At 39.4% G+C, this 14,194-nt stretch overlaps 3 protein-coding genes across 3 annotated transcripts; 1 reads left to right on the top strand and 2 right to left on the bottom strand.

Annotated features, from left to right (window-relative positions):
* Positions 1 to 815: 815 nt before the first annotated feature.
* On the bottom strand, positions 816 to 3,433 carry LOC102722797 (ribulose-phosphate 3-epimerase, cytoplasmic isoform). Its single transcript, XM_006660749.2, has 8 exons — positions 3,304 to 3,433; positions 2,691 to 2,695; positions 2,527 to 2,589; positions 2,340 to 2,446; positions 2,169 to 2,266; positions 1,443 to 1,535; positions 1,294 to 1,335; positions 816 to 1,165 (listed from the first exon to the last, which is right to left on the bottom strand). Exons 1-8 carry the CDS (start codon positions 3,415 to 3,417, stop codon positions 1,010 to 1,012), a joined length of 678 nt encoding a protein of 225 aa, XP_006660812.1. The 5' UTR covers positions 3,418 to 3,433; the 3' UTR covers positions 816 to 1,009.
* A 1,177-nt stretch (positions 3,434 to 4,610) lies between these two features.
* LOC102722521 (proteasome subunit beta type-1) lies at positions 4,611 to 8,103 on the bottom strand. Its single transcript, XM_006660748.2, has 7 exons — positions 7,966 to 8,103; positions 7,742 to 7,849; positions 6,082 to 6,163; positions 5,534 to 5,663; positions 5,282 to 5,424; positions 5,019 to 5,105; positions 4,611 to 4,914 (listed from the first exon to the last, which is right to left on the bottom strand). Exons 1-7 carry the CDS (start codon positions 8,004 to 8,006, stop codon positions 4,840 to 4,842), a joined length of 666 nt encoding a protein of 221 aa, XP_006660811.1. The 5' UTR covers positions 8,007 to 8,103; the 3' UTR covers positions 4,611 to 4,839.
* A 1,369-nt stretch (positions 8,104 to 9,472) lies between these two features.
* LOC102716531 (probable auxin efflux carrier component 5b) lies at positions 9,473 to 13,357 on the top strand. The gene is made up of 5 exons (XM_040527798.1): positions 9,473 to 10,294; positions 11,955 to 12,040; positions 12,392 to 12,549; positions 12,700 to 12,776; positions 13,093 to 13,357. Exons 1-5 carry the CDS (start codon positions 9,558 to 9,560, stop codon positions 13,163 to 13,165), a joined length of 1,131 nt encoding a protein of 376 aa, XP_040383732.1. The 5' UTR covers positions 9,473 to 9,557; the 3' UTR covers positions 13,166 to 13,357.
* The last annotated feature ends 837 nt before the right edge of the window (positions 13,358 to 14,194 follow it).

Below are 14,194 nucleotides of genomic sequence, written 5' to 3'. Positions count from 1 at the left end.
AGATGCTTCCTTTTGCCTGGAGCACCTGGGTGTCGCTGATCTGTGACATCTGTCTACTCGATGCTGACTAAAGTCAATGCTACAGTGTGTCACGTCTCGTGCATTTTTTTTCACTTATATGTTTGTGTTTATAAGTCAACATTTATATTTTATCTTAATTTTAATTTTTCATTAAAGTTTATTTTTCAAGCTTGATCTTTAAATCACCAACAATACATATATAATTTTTTTATTTATAAATTATTTTTCATTTGAAATATATCGTTTGACTTATTTTTATACCACACCCAAACAATCACCTCTTGTTACAAGAACCATTTGAATTTGGTTGTTTCTTGAATATAAATTTGTCAGTGTAAACATCAAACAACATACTTGTATAAGTTCGAGATCAGGGATGATTGTTTGACTGTATATTTATAAAAAAATAATTTATGAATAAAAATGTTATATACGTGTTCTTAGCAATTTTAAGGTTAAAAATAAACTATGATTAAAAAAACTCTAAAATAACCTCTTAAATAATTTAAGGTTAAAAATTTAAAATTTGATTTATAAGCATAAATAAAAGCGAAAAGATAGTAATATGTTAGAGCATATTTTGGCTAGGACTATTTCCTATGCAGATGCTCCAGCCTGAGATATAGATCATAGATATTGTCTTATTCTTTGGTCATGGTAAGATAAGGCTTTAATTGTTCTTTTTGAACAGTATGGGTGCCTTGTGAACCTCACGTTAGGAATCCGATCCAAACAGAAATTCCCAGTTGTCACCTATAAGGACAAAGAACTGGCACATTCAGGCAGGATGCAAATCATCAAAAACAGATGCATGAGTTTTAACATTTATCAACAATAGTGACATCAGTGCCAAGGGCACATTTTTATTCACGCTCAACAATTCCAGTAGTGCAATCTGGGGCTCTCTATATGTAATGACGACATGAAGTGCAGAGTAGTTCTAGTTTACAGAAGAACCAGCAAACCAGCGGAGGACAGAACTACAAAATCAGTTATTGTCCTGAGATCCTTCAACGCTCTTCCTTAGTGTCAATATGACCTCTCCTGGGTCAGCTGCTCCAAATATTGAGCTTCCAGCGACAATGCAATTAGCCCCAGCAGCTGCGGCCACATCAATGGTGGAAGGGCCTAAACCACCATCAACCTAAAATAAAAATCAGAATATGTTGTAAGAAGTAGCTAAATAGCTCTGAGGCGCATGTGCACTTAATTCAGGGTACTTGGACAAGAATCATGAATCACATTGGATCACTCTGAAATGACATGCTGTACCTCGATGTCAAGGGATGGGTACTTCTTTCTCAGCACACGCACCTATGTAACACATTTCAGAAAAAGAGCAGCATTTTTTCCAAAACATTAATACCTAGTGTAGTACAGTACACAGGAAAATTAAATGGCATTTGATACAGTAATAATACCTTCTCCATCATTTCTGGCATGAACTTTTGGCCACCAAAGCCAGGCTCAACTGTCATAACTAGAACCAATTCAACAGGATTTTCTGCCTCTACCTGCACAATTTGTTTACAAATGGGACCGCTGATGATGCACAAACTCACAGGACAAGATATACCCATAGCCATAAGTAGCACTATTAGAAGACAGTTTCAGACATGTGGGAGTGAAGTTACTAGTCAGCAACAAGATAGAATGATTAAATAGGAAAACAAGGTTAGTTAGGACATTGCTAGATCTTTACTTGTTTTGGGTATGTAACGGCTGTTCATTATCTTGTTAAAAAAGGCCTGTTGATCTTTGATGAAGGTCATGCTGAAGAAGACATTGAAATGTAATGTAGAAATAACAAGCAGGAAGCTATCCATGTCCAGCAGGAAGTTCTAATTAGCAGTATTAGTAATAACATAGAAAACATACAGACACTGCAGAATATTAGCAGCTAAGACTGGTAAAACATCAATGTTCAGGAAGTTAAAATCCAGAACTATGGAGGGAATAGGACTGTATACTGAAAGCGAGATGATTATGAATAAAACAGACTGCGAAAGTTAAGTGTAAATGAACCTTAGTCTTACTATAGGTTTGGGCAGTTATTGGGTATGTTAAGAAAAGGAATTGTTTTCGTAATCACGAACCACATATGGAAATAGAGCATTATAATTAGAGAAGTTGCATTGAGCAATCACCAGGGGAAAAACTTCTTCCACAGGAGTGCCTGGCCTCAATGATACACCTGGTCGCATACCCTTTGCTTTGATACTTTGGATGAGTTCTTGCCAATTGTCTGCACCAGGTTTTTCCATAAGACAACGAATGAAGGAAAACCAAGAACCACTTCTCAACAATTTTGTATTAACCTCTGGATACTTCTATATGGAACGTGAATCCTGAGGCACCAGCTTTTGCTAATGGCTCTACATAATCTGAAGGATTGGTCACCATAAGATGGCAGTCCAAATATGCCCTAGAAAATTCAGAACGGTGAGCACTAATAGGTACACACATAGGAAGAAGAGTCAACAAGGTAAGAAAAAGATCACATACTTGGTGTGCTTCCTCAAGCTCTGAATCACTGGAGCTCCAATAGTTAGATTAGGAACGAAGTGCCTGCATATTCAAATTAGTTCTTTAGCACTACAAAACTGCCATTAGCCACTTCAATCACCATTGATCCATCATAGTCTGGTATTTGCAAAACATAAACTCACCCATCCTGCAAGAACATATGGAGAAAGAAAGCATAGGTCAGCAAACCCAACCAACGCAGTTCGATTCAATAATCAATACACACAATCCTCTTGAAAAGAGAAAAAAAAAAGAAGTCAAACATGATCACCAGAAGAATCAGGATTCGTTGAAATTGATATCATAAAGAACATGTTAGAATGAATATGGACATCAAAAACAGTTAGCACATAAGCAAGCATGTATCTGTTGAAAGAAACAGAAACTAATGCACGCATAAACATTCTCAATCTCTCCTAACATTGCTTTCTCTGAACATCTATAAGAAACAGAAACTAATGCACGCATAAACATTCTCAATCTCTCCTAACATTGTTTTCTCTGAGCATCTATGCTACACTAGCTTTTCAGCAAGACGTGAGACAGGATATCGAGCAAAAGGTAATATCAAAAGATCAATTTTGAACAGATACCATCAAACCGCTGCCATTTATAGCACATCGAGCGCATACAAGTCCAATCGGACCAATCCAACGGCAAATTACTCGGGTAAAGCTCGGTAAACACGGAGTCAACCGATTGGGGATCAGAAGGAAGCGGATGTGGAGGGAGGGAGGGAGGGTGGGTGGATCGTACCATGATGTCCATGTGGAGCCAGTCGGCCCCGAGGCGGACCATGCGGTCGGCTTCCGCGGCGAGGTTGGCGAAGTCCGACGACAGCATCGACGGCGCTATCTTCGCCGCCGCCATGCCTCCTGCTCTGCTCTGCTCCGCGCGGCCGTGGTTGGGGCGGTGCGGTAGACTGGTGGTAGGTGACGAGCAGCGGTCGGCGGAAATACTTTCCCTAGCTTGGCAAAGCCAGCGGCCTCCGGCCTTCCGTCGCGAAAACCACGATTATTATTATTAAAAAAATATTTTTAAAATTATATCTGCGTAAGGCTATACATAAATACATCTCCATTTCATAACGTAAGATGTGAAACGTTTAATCATTTGTTTTATTAAAAATTTAGTAAAAATATAAAAAATGATATGTCATGCTTAAAGTTCTTTTGATAATAAAGCAAGTCACATGTAAAATAAATGATATTTTCATAATTTTTTGAATAAGGCAAATGGCCAAACATTAAAAAAAATTAAACATCTTACATTGTAAAACAGGATGATCAATAGATTTAGGTATTGTCAAATTATAATACGAAAAATATAAAGTATTATATAGAGAGAAAAAAGACAAAACTAACAAATTTATACTCCTAAAATTGTTCAATTTTGTTTGTTACGGCTAACATATAATAAACTTGAAGCTAAGATTCTATACTATTTGAGTATACGTACAATTTTTTCTATAACTTTTGACGACATTCGTTAGTGAGTACCACCTGTATCTAAAAAGAAATCATTTTTAGCCTCTCTTTTTTGTTCAATAAAGACTTCATGTTTTAATCATTGTTACATTAGTTTAGTAAAAGCAGGGGTAAATGTACTAGGATGTAAAACTTTCCGACATTGCTTTATATATATATATATATATATATATATATATATATATATATATATATATATATATATATATATATATATATATATATGTTCTAATGAACTAACACATATATAAAATATTATATATTAATATATAGATATAATATAGAACAGAGAGTAGTATAGTTATATACGAGGTATATAAAATCTTTTTAGAAAAAAGGAGCATGAAACGTGCACGAAAAGTTCGTGTGACCATTAAATTGTTCATAGCTGACGTAGTAATTTTTATAGCTACTAATAAACTGTTAAATTTGCTCTAATAAGCAACGCGCTGCCACGGAGCGTTGCCTCAGAAGGGCAAATCATGGTCACCGTCGCGGCGTCGTCAGCGTGCCAGCATAGCAAGCGAAACGGCGATTTAACTGGTCGTAACTCATGCCTACAGCAAACAAGCACAGTTCAACATGTCAAGCATTGTGATCTTTCTGACAACAAATAAATCTGTTCGGTCTCAGAAACAATTTGTCCAAGACAGCAAGGTGGGTGAATTCTGGTACAGAACAGAAGCACGGAAGCACAAACGTTTCTTCTACCAAGTGACAGCTCTGGGCATGGCTCCCTAGCGTAGTAGGAGGGAACATGTTTCGAAGCAAATTGTGGCAACAGCAGCACCACCAGTGCGTCCATCTAGTCCTTCCTCAGGTCGATGTACTCTCGCTTCATCCCGGCCTTGTTAATGACAACAATCTCCAGCTTGTCACCCTGCGATGCGATATATGTGCATTTCGTTTCGTGCAATGAGTATGGTGTCAAATACCATAGTGAGACAACAGGCTATGATGGGATTTCAAGTTAGCGAAACATACAGTGTAGATGTCCCTCTCAGTTGCCGATGCAAACACATCCTTCACTAAATCAACGGCCTCTGACTCCGACAAAGGTGTGACAGCATCCTATATGTATCAGAAAGATTATTAGCACCTCTGAGTTATTCAAATCGCCATAGATAATTGTCTCGCACATAAGATTTGCATGCAAAATCAACCAGATGATCAATTGATCATATGGGGCAATGATCGATCACAATGCCCATGATAGGTGACAAGCGCATAAAATTTCAAGGCCTTACTCTTGCAGGGAGTAATAGTGGACTAGGCGATTTTAGTTGGTTGTCAAGCACTGGCATGATCAAAGATGATCCTGTTCCCTGTGTACTGTAACCAGTCCTCTCATAGGACCCAACTGCATCATAGGTGAAAACACATCCTTTTCCTGTGTAAACAAGACATGTTTATCAGATTTTTGAGAAAACTGTGTGCTTCACAGAACAAGTAAAACATAAATAGAAAAAAGAAGGAAAAACATATACAAAACACTGCACCTTCACTATCAAGCCCACCAAGCACATTGAAAGCATAATATGGGAAGAATCGCTTGTAGTACAGAGTGTTGGAAAGCAGTTGTGCCATGGCAGGGCAGCTCATCCTTTTATTGTGCTGGTGCTGGTATAGCTACAAAAACAAATGGACAGCAATAATTCAGATAGCAATACTGGGGTGCATCCTGAACATTCCAAAGTGCAAATTTGCATTAGTTTGAACACTTCTAGTGTATAAAAGACAAACTTATTTTCTAGCAAATAATGACAAGAGTTGCAGCGTAGCCAAAGATAGTTACTGACAAAGGGCAGCAACAGCTAGGAGCCTAGAAAGAGAAAGAAATAAAATGAACAAAAGAAAGCATTATATTTCTGATCCAAGATGAAAGTGATGGTCAATCAGTTCATCTGCCTATAATATAAAAAAAATATATACTAGCAACAGTAAGTAAAAACAAATAACTTTCCTTTCTTGTACACTATTTAACAAGAAAAGAACTAAATGAAAGTATAAACCTTGACACTGGCAAAGTAATGGATCATGGACTTACCAATTCTCTGGCAGCTAAGTTCTTGTGCAGAGCTTTGATATCACCTTGGAAGCCAGAAGACGCTAGTACACATTTGTCCGCTCTAATCATGAAGAAAGCAGAGACGTCTTAATTTTGTACATTGATAATGAACAGCATGTTGAAATGTCATCGCAATAAAGAATGATAACCAAAGAATGTCTGCCTGTTGTCACAGGTGTGAGATTAAAGATGTTGAATGCTTTATAACTTCATGCAAGATGAGAACAAATTTAGCAGACTGAAAGTAACCTACGACTACAGTACCTCAAAATATATCTACATAACCACACACTAACCAAGCCAGACAAGAGATAAATTGGCTGCACTATCACCAAAAGACTTAATCAACTACTACCTCCGTCCCAAAAAGACATCATTTCATGCGATGCACCTAGACAGATGGTTGTCCATATACATAGACAAAATGAAGTCTTTTTGGGACATAGGTAGAAATTGAGGATAAACACGGAAAGATTAGTTACTCAACAAAACAGCTTTGTGGAATATGTCTGTAACAAGAATGAAACTACAGAAAGAAATTAAAGCACTTCCAGAAGAAAGATATTCTGACTGGAATTGGGTACATGGAAAAATCTCAACCAATTGTAGTCATCAATGCCAAGTTATTTGTAGTTATGTACAATCTTATACCATACCCTTTCACAAAATCTTGCTTTCTACCTTTTCATTTAGTATCATTATAAAGCAAGATCAGGAGAAAGCAACTTCTACGTTATTGAGAACACTGTATTTAGAAGGAGAGGTACCTAAAATTGGCAAGGAAATTCAATTTTCAAAACCACTGGACAAAAGTAAGCCAATGCCACCTAGCATGGTGAAAACAATCCCAAAAGACAAACAATGGGCAATCTAAAACAATATCAGTTCTGAAATAAGGATATCCCCCAGTGTAACGGAACTCTTACCCGACCCGTTGTAAGGATTGCAATATAGAGCTTTTAGTTGATCGATATTGCTGTAAAGTTGAAACTTTTTAGGCTTTTCTTAATTAAACTGTGACAAGCACAAATGAGATGTAAAGAAAACAGAAAGGGCTGCAACCTAACCAGTTCCAGGGGTAAACGTAAACCAATATGACATGCTTACATTTCCTCTACCTATGTTCATAACCATTCGTCCATTCCTATGGATGGATAGGACAGTGTACAAAAATGTTATAACACTGCCCATCAAACACCCTAATACAAGACAACATGAAACACGAACAGAAGATGATCATACATACACTTGGAACCAAACTCATGAGAACGACTCTCAACACTGTCTTTATTCTCTGGATCACGAAATTTACTGATTACAGATCGTACCATAGTTGCGATCCTGTAAAACCATACTGTTTACAGAGAGCACAACGAGTTAGCCAGACATTGTCTTGAAACAACCAGAATCAAGACGTCGGTACGATAAGTAAAGCCTACTGAATTTCACCCAAATCAGCCCGAGACGCCCAGCCACAACCAAACCCTAGCTAAATCAACCAAATTCATCACCAAATCATCCCAAAAAACCCCACCATCCCACCAACCAATTCGAGTCCACAGTAATCACAAACCCACACACTCTCCCAATCAGCAAACCCTAAGCCCGAAGCGAACAGATCGGGGGGCAGGGGACTTACAGCTCACAGATCTTGGAGTGGTCGCGCGTGAGGATGTTGTATCCGACGGAGAGGCGGGTGTCGGCGGCGACCACGCAGTAGTCGGCCCCGGCGATGGCCACGCAGGTCCTGCAAGCACACACACACACCACCAACAAACCCGGCCCTCGTCAGCGAGCGCCGATGAAACCACCGCGGCGGCGGCAGATGAGAACTGGCAAAGAGGAGGGAGAGGGGGCGCCTACCCGCCGTTGTTCTCGTAGACCCAGTCGCCGCGCCTCGACATGGCCGCGATCGGAGCTAGGTCGGTGGCTTGCGGCGGGAGGCGGAGGAGTCGCCGGAGCGGGAGAGAGGCGAGGTTGGAGAGAGGCAGCACTGGAGAAGACGCCTCCCGGCGTTACGCTTCCTCTCCCTCTTGATCCCATCCCGATGTGGCCATGGCCCATGGGCCGAGATGGTTGGGCCTGGATACATCTCTGTGCGTGGGCCGGCCCAGGAAGAGTAGACCCGGTTTGCTATGGGCTTTTTAGAAAGCCCGCTTTTCATAGTGACGGTTGCAGTTGCATTTAGTTCTGCTGTATTTTTTAGGGTTGAAACGAGAGCCCCCATTGAAACGATGAATTCACGTCGGAATTCGAGCTTGGGATAGCACGGAATTGTAGTGATGAAATTTGAACAAAGTTTGAGCGAATTTCACTCTTTTTTCCGGGAAAAACAAAATTAGCTTACTCTTTTTTAGGGGAAAACCAGCATAGGAGAAACTAGGTGACATTTTATCAAGAGAAAATATGCATCCAAATTTGTCTCGATAAATCGTACTTGCATGGTCTATACCCTCTTCTGTTCAAAAACGAACCAATTCCTAAATGTGAACCTCAAAATAACTATCCATGAATTATTTTTACTATACAAAGGAGTAGGTATACATCTAAACCATCGATCAACTAGGCTAGTAGATATTTACGGTCCATGCCAAAACAGTACCCTGGTTTTTAACGGGTGATATCATGTACTTTTTAACACATATTTAACCGTTTATCTTATTAAAAACATATGTAACTATTATTCATTTTGTTATAATTTAACTTATTACTAAATATATTTTAAACATAATTTATATTTTTTATTTATTATATGCATGTATAATTAAGATAAACAATCAAACATATGTCAACAACGATATGGTTATCTATTAAAAATCAAAGAGGGTGAGCAATATATCATCAAAAGGTAATTAAATTTTAGTGTAAATTTAGTATCTGCTAGTAACTTATTATGTCAAAATTGCTCATCGTCAAAACTGCCATGAGAGTTCGAGTGCTGAGTAGTACCGTTGTCAGAACTGCTTTGGAGTGCTGCCACTGCCAACTTCGAGCATTGGGAACACACTGCCTAGAAACAGTATTGTACATTCATTTTTGCTCGTATTGATTCCTGGATGATTCTTTCTCCAAACTTTTTCACCTACACCATCTTCACCATGGATGAATATTATTCACTCTGTTGCTTAGATTTAATTAATGTGCGCTAATAAATCTAGACACAGATAAAATATATATATATTAAGACATGATAAATCTAGTTAAAGTCAAAAAATCTTATAATCTAAAACGGAGGGAACACGTGGCTAGCTAGCCCTTACACCTATTTCTCCGTGCATCATATGATCCACCACCTTCCTGAGCTCGCTCTCCCTCTATATACATAGCTTTAGGCCACCAACAAAACTCAAACCAAAACATCTCACTCTCACTGATCATCAGTGGAGTGGAGTGGAGCTAGTCAGCTAGCTTAGCTTTGCTGTCTCGATCGATCGGCCGGTGATTCGATCACCAAGATGATCGGGTGGGGGGACGTGTACAAGGTGGTGGCGGCCATGGCGCCGCTCTACTTCGCGCTGGTGCTCGGCTACGGCTCCGTGCGGTGGTGGAGGCTCTTCACGCCCGACCAGTGCGACACCGTCAACCGCCTCGTCGCCTACTTCGCCGTGCCCTTCTTCGGCTTCGACTTCGCGTCCCGCGTCGACCCCTTCGCGCTCAGCTACCGCGTCCTCGCCGCCGACGCGCTCTCCAAGCTCGCCGTCGCGCTCGCCCTCGCCGCGTGGGCCGCCTGCTGCTGCTTCTTCTGCGTCGGCGGCGGCGGCGGCGGCGGTGGAGCCAAGCGCCGCGGCGGAGGAGGATCAGGGTACTCGGTCTCGTGGTGCATCACCGGGTTCTCGCTGGCGACGCTGAACAACACGCTCGTCGTCGGCGTGCCGCTGCTGGACGCCATGTACGGCAAGTGGGCGCGCGACCTCATCGTGCAGATCTCCGTGGTGCAGAACATCGTCTACTTCCCGCTGCTGCTGCTCGCGTTCGAGGTGAGGCGCGCCTGGGGCGCCAAGCCGCCGTCGCCGTCGCCGCCTGCTGGTACCGACGACGGCGTGGAGGACGGCGGCGCCGCCGTGGAGGCGGCGGCGGCGAGGGCGAGGCAGTCGGTCTGGCCGCTCGTCAGGGCGGTGTGGCTCAAGGTGGCGCGCAATCCGAACGTCTACGCGGGCGTTCTTGGCGTCGCGTGGGCGTGCGTCACGAACAGGTGTGCGCTACGTAAGCTAACTGTATGCAAGCATGCTTACATCTGATTTGTCTTTCTCTATTATTTTTTTTCTTTAAACAATCTAAATTTGTTTATTGACTATTATTGTTGCTTTGAAAAATTACATGGTTTGGTTTTCTTATAAAGTTGTAGACTCGTAATATTGCCTTTGTTTTTAATTGTACGATGCTGTTAACCCGTGTACATGTTCATTTTATTTAAAAATCTGATACAAATATATCAAAGTACAAGTAATATTTAAATTACATTTAACGAAAAATAAGTTGCAACAAAATAATTAGTAGCACTACCTAACAAGTTTTCTAATATAAGACAAATACTCCCTCCGTCCAAAAAAACAATTTTTCAGTTTTTAGATACAATATTCAACTGTTCGTCTTATTAAAAAAATAAGATTAATAATTTTATTTTTGTTAGATAATAAAACATGAATAGTACTTTACGTGTGACTAATTTTTTAAAAAAATTTAAAATTTTTTTAAATAAGATGGATGGTTAAATGCAAGACAAAAAATCGAAAAGTTGGTTTTTTTTAAGGACGGATGGAGTACTAGACACTATGTTTAAAAATACATCACGTACGCGTAATAAAAACCGAGTTAGTAGTAAGAAACTAAAAGCACTATTGAGACCTCTCACGGAAGGTTGGAGCAGTCGGGTCAACTGGGGAGAAATCAGTAGTATATCTCAAAAGACAGCTCAAGAGGTGGTCCGTCACACTTTTAAGTTGGGCAATTTCTCCTTAATTTCTAATTTGCGACTTTTTCAACAAAGACAAAGTAAATTTGTTGCAAATGTAAAGTCTAGACAAAGATGCTAACATTTCTTTCAACCTAAGGGGGCGGGTACACTAAAACTAAAGAAAATCTCCATATATAGCCTATTTGTTTCGAGAGACTTATTTTTGTCCCTAGTCACGTTGAATAGTCACGTTGAATGTTTAGACACTAATTTGAAGTATTAAACATAGGCTAATAAAAAAACTAATTTCATAATGAGAGCTAATCCGCGGGACGAATTTTTTAAGCCTAATTAATCCATAATTAGCAAATATTTACTGTAGCATCACATAGGCTAATCATGGATTAATTAGGCTCATTAAATTCGTCTCGCGAATTAGTCCAAGATTATGAATGGGTTTTATCATTAGTTTATGTTTAGTACTTCAAATTAGTGTCCAAACATTTGATGTGACATGAGGCTAAAAAGTTTAGCCCCATCTAAACAACCCCTTAAATAAGTAAAAAAAGGACAATCAAAGTGGAACAGATACCTATCATTAGTGGAAGTGCTGAATTTGCAAACTAACTTAGTGCTAATTAAAGTAGCTTGATTTGACTAGAAGCACATCTAGCTCAGGCCTCCACGATATTAATCAATATTTCAGGACAAGTAAAACAACACCCTACTCCAATGGACACTCCATTCAAGCGCATGAATATATATATGCTGAGAACAACTTTGGCAATTCGCATAAAGTTGTCTGATTCAAATCAGGAGAATGCTTGCTGCAAATGGCATTCTTACTTTAATCAATTTATGAAACTTGCATGCAGATTACGATTGTTCATGGCAGATTCCAAACCAACGATGAATTCTTGAGAAATTTGCAGTGAGTTCTGACTGTTTTTGCTTGTAGGTGGCATGTCCAGACGCCAAGCATCATAGAGGGGTCAGTGCTGATCATGTCCAAGACAGGAGTTGGACTCTCCATGTTTAGCATGGGTAATTATAACTATCTGGTCATCTATCACGCAACTTAATCATTCCTAATCAAAGGATCAATGAACAAGATTAACGGGTCTTCTATCGTCAAATGGTTGCATTTATGCATCCGTCGCATCTTTTCGCCTTTTCTTATACTTCTAAGCTAAAATTTAAAATTTCAGCCTTAAATTTGGAGATTTTTACTGAATTGTTTTTTTTAGCCTTGACTCTTAAATCGCTAAAAATACATATACAAAAATTGTATCACAAAATATCTCTCTTTTGTAAATATGTTATTTGGTTTTTTCGTTGAAAATGCCATATACTCACTCCGGTTGTGTTGATAGGACTGCATGCATATGTGTGCAGGGTTGTTCATGGCGTTGCAGGAGAAGATCATCGTCTGCGGCGCCGGGCCGACGGTGCTCGGCATGGCGCTCCGGTTCGTCGCCGGACCGTCCGCCACCGCCGTCGGCGCCTTCGCGCTGGGGCTCCGCGGCGACCTCCTCCGTCTCGCCATCATACAGGTACAGTGCCGTTGTCAGTGCATGCAGATGCAGTGCTTGATTTATAATACAAAATTTACACAAAATTCGCCAGTTCTACAACTTTTTTTTTTGCCTGATATTTGTCTGAGTTCGAACTGACGCATGACAAATCCTCACGATGAAGAACAGGCTGCACTTCCTCAGTCCATCACAACGTTCGTGTTTGCAAAGGAGTACGGTCTGCACGCCGAAGTTCTCAGCACAGCGTAAGGATATACTATCATATGGTTAACTGAGTTTCCCTGAACTATTTTGAAATCACGTTTGACTGTCTGTTTTATTAAGAAAAATATAGAAATATATAAAATTATAAGGCGTTATTAGAAGTTTATTTAGTAGTAAGTTAAATCATAATAAAATAATTAATAATTATATAATTTTTTTGAATAACGTGAATTGTTAAATATATATTAAAAGTCAACGATATTAAATTAAAAAAACAGAGGAAGTATGTGATTAGCTTCAGTGACATAAATGATAAAAGTCAGAAACTAATTGTCTTCTGTCGAATTTATATTGCAGGGTTATATTCGGGACATTGGCGTCATTACCAGTGCTGATCGTGTACTACATTGTTCTAGGCTTCATACGATAGGTGGTCACTGATCAGACTCAAGTTTTGTCTCTTCAGGAATCAAAGTGCAATGCAAAGTAGCATGACAATCCCATGAAGATTGGTAGTAGTATCGATCAAGCTAAGCAAGGTACCTACAGAATTTGTACTCTGTGCTCTTAGGTGAATAATATATCAGCATTATTATCATATCTTTTCGCTTATATTTATACTTATAAGACAAAATTTAAATTTTTCATATTAAATTTAGAGTTGATTTGGATTTTTTTTATCATCGTAGTTTATTTTTTAATCTTAGCTTTTATATCGCTAAGAATATACCACCTACATCCCCAAATGTTTGACGCCGTTGATTTTTTTATATGTGTTTGACCATTTGTCTTATTTATATTTTTTTATAAAATATGTAAAACTATATATATGCATAAAGTATATTTTATAATAAATAAAATGATATAAGAATAATTAATAATTATGTAAATTTTTTAAATAAGACGAATGATCAAACGTGTATAAAAAAGTCAACGGCGTCGAACATTTAGAAACGGAAGGAGTATATAAATATGTGCCGAAAAAGCGACAATCATCCTGCTTCTTTGATGAATGATGCGAAAAATCTGATGCACAGACTGTACACTAGGCATCCGCTACAGTGGAAGAAGAGTTTAGACCTTCAGATACGGGCGCCATCTCTCGCTTTGATCTCTGAATTCTGAAATCCTGATCGACATGTAGCATCTGAAAACGCGAGCATCACAAAAAAAAAAAATGTTCAGATTCCATCGACTGATCATCTGATACAGCAAAATATATTTGTACGAGTGGTTTAGTGAGCATCGAGTAAGATTGCACTGATGCTTCTTCAGATTCGTACTCCATTCCATGACGTGCCTCTGAATTTTTGTGTGACATTATTCTGGTTGTCGCAGAACAACTGCATGCCACATCGATCGAGCTAGCTACTCTGGCAATTGCTGGCCATCAATCCATCAGCGATTCTCTTTCTGACTAAGCCTCCCATTGTTTCACATTTTAGAAGAAAAAACGATG

This window comes from Oryza brachyantha, chromosome 9, assembly GCF_000231095.2.
Source record: "Oryza brachyantha chromosome 9, ObraRS2, whole genome shotgun sequence".
Taxonomy (NCBI): domain Eukaryota; kingdom Viridiplantae; phylum Streptophyta; class Magnoliopsida; order Poales; family Poaceae; genus Oryza; species Oryza brachyantha.
This window is presented reverse-complemented; position numbering and strand designations above follow the sequence as displayed.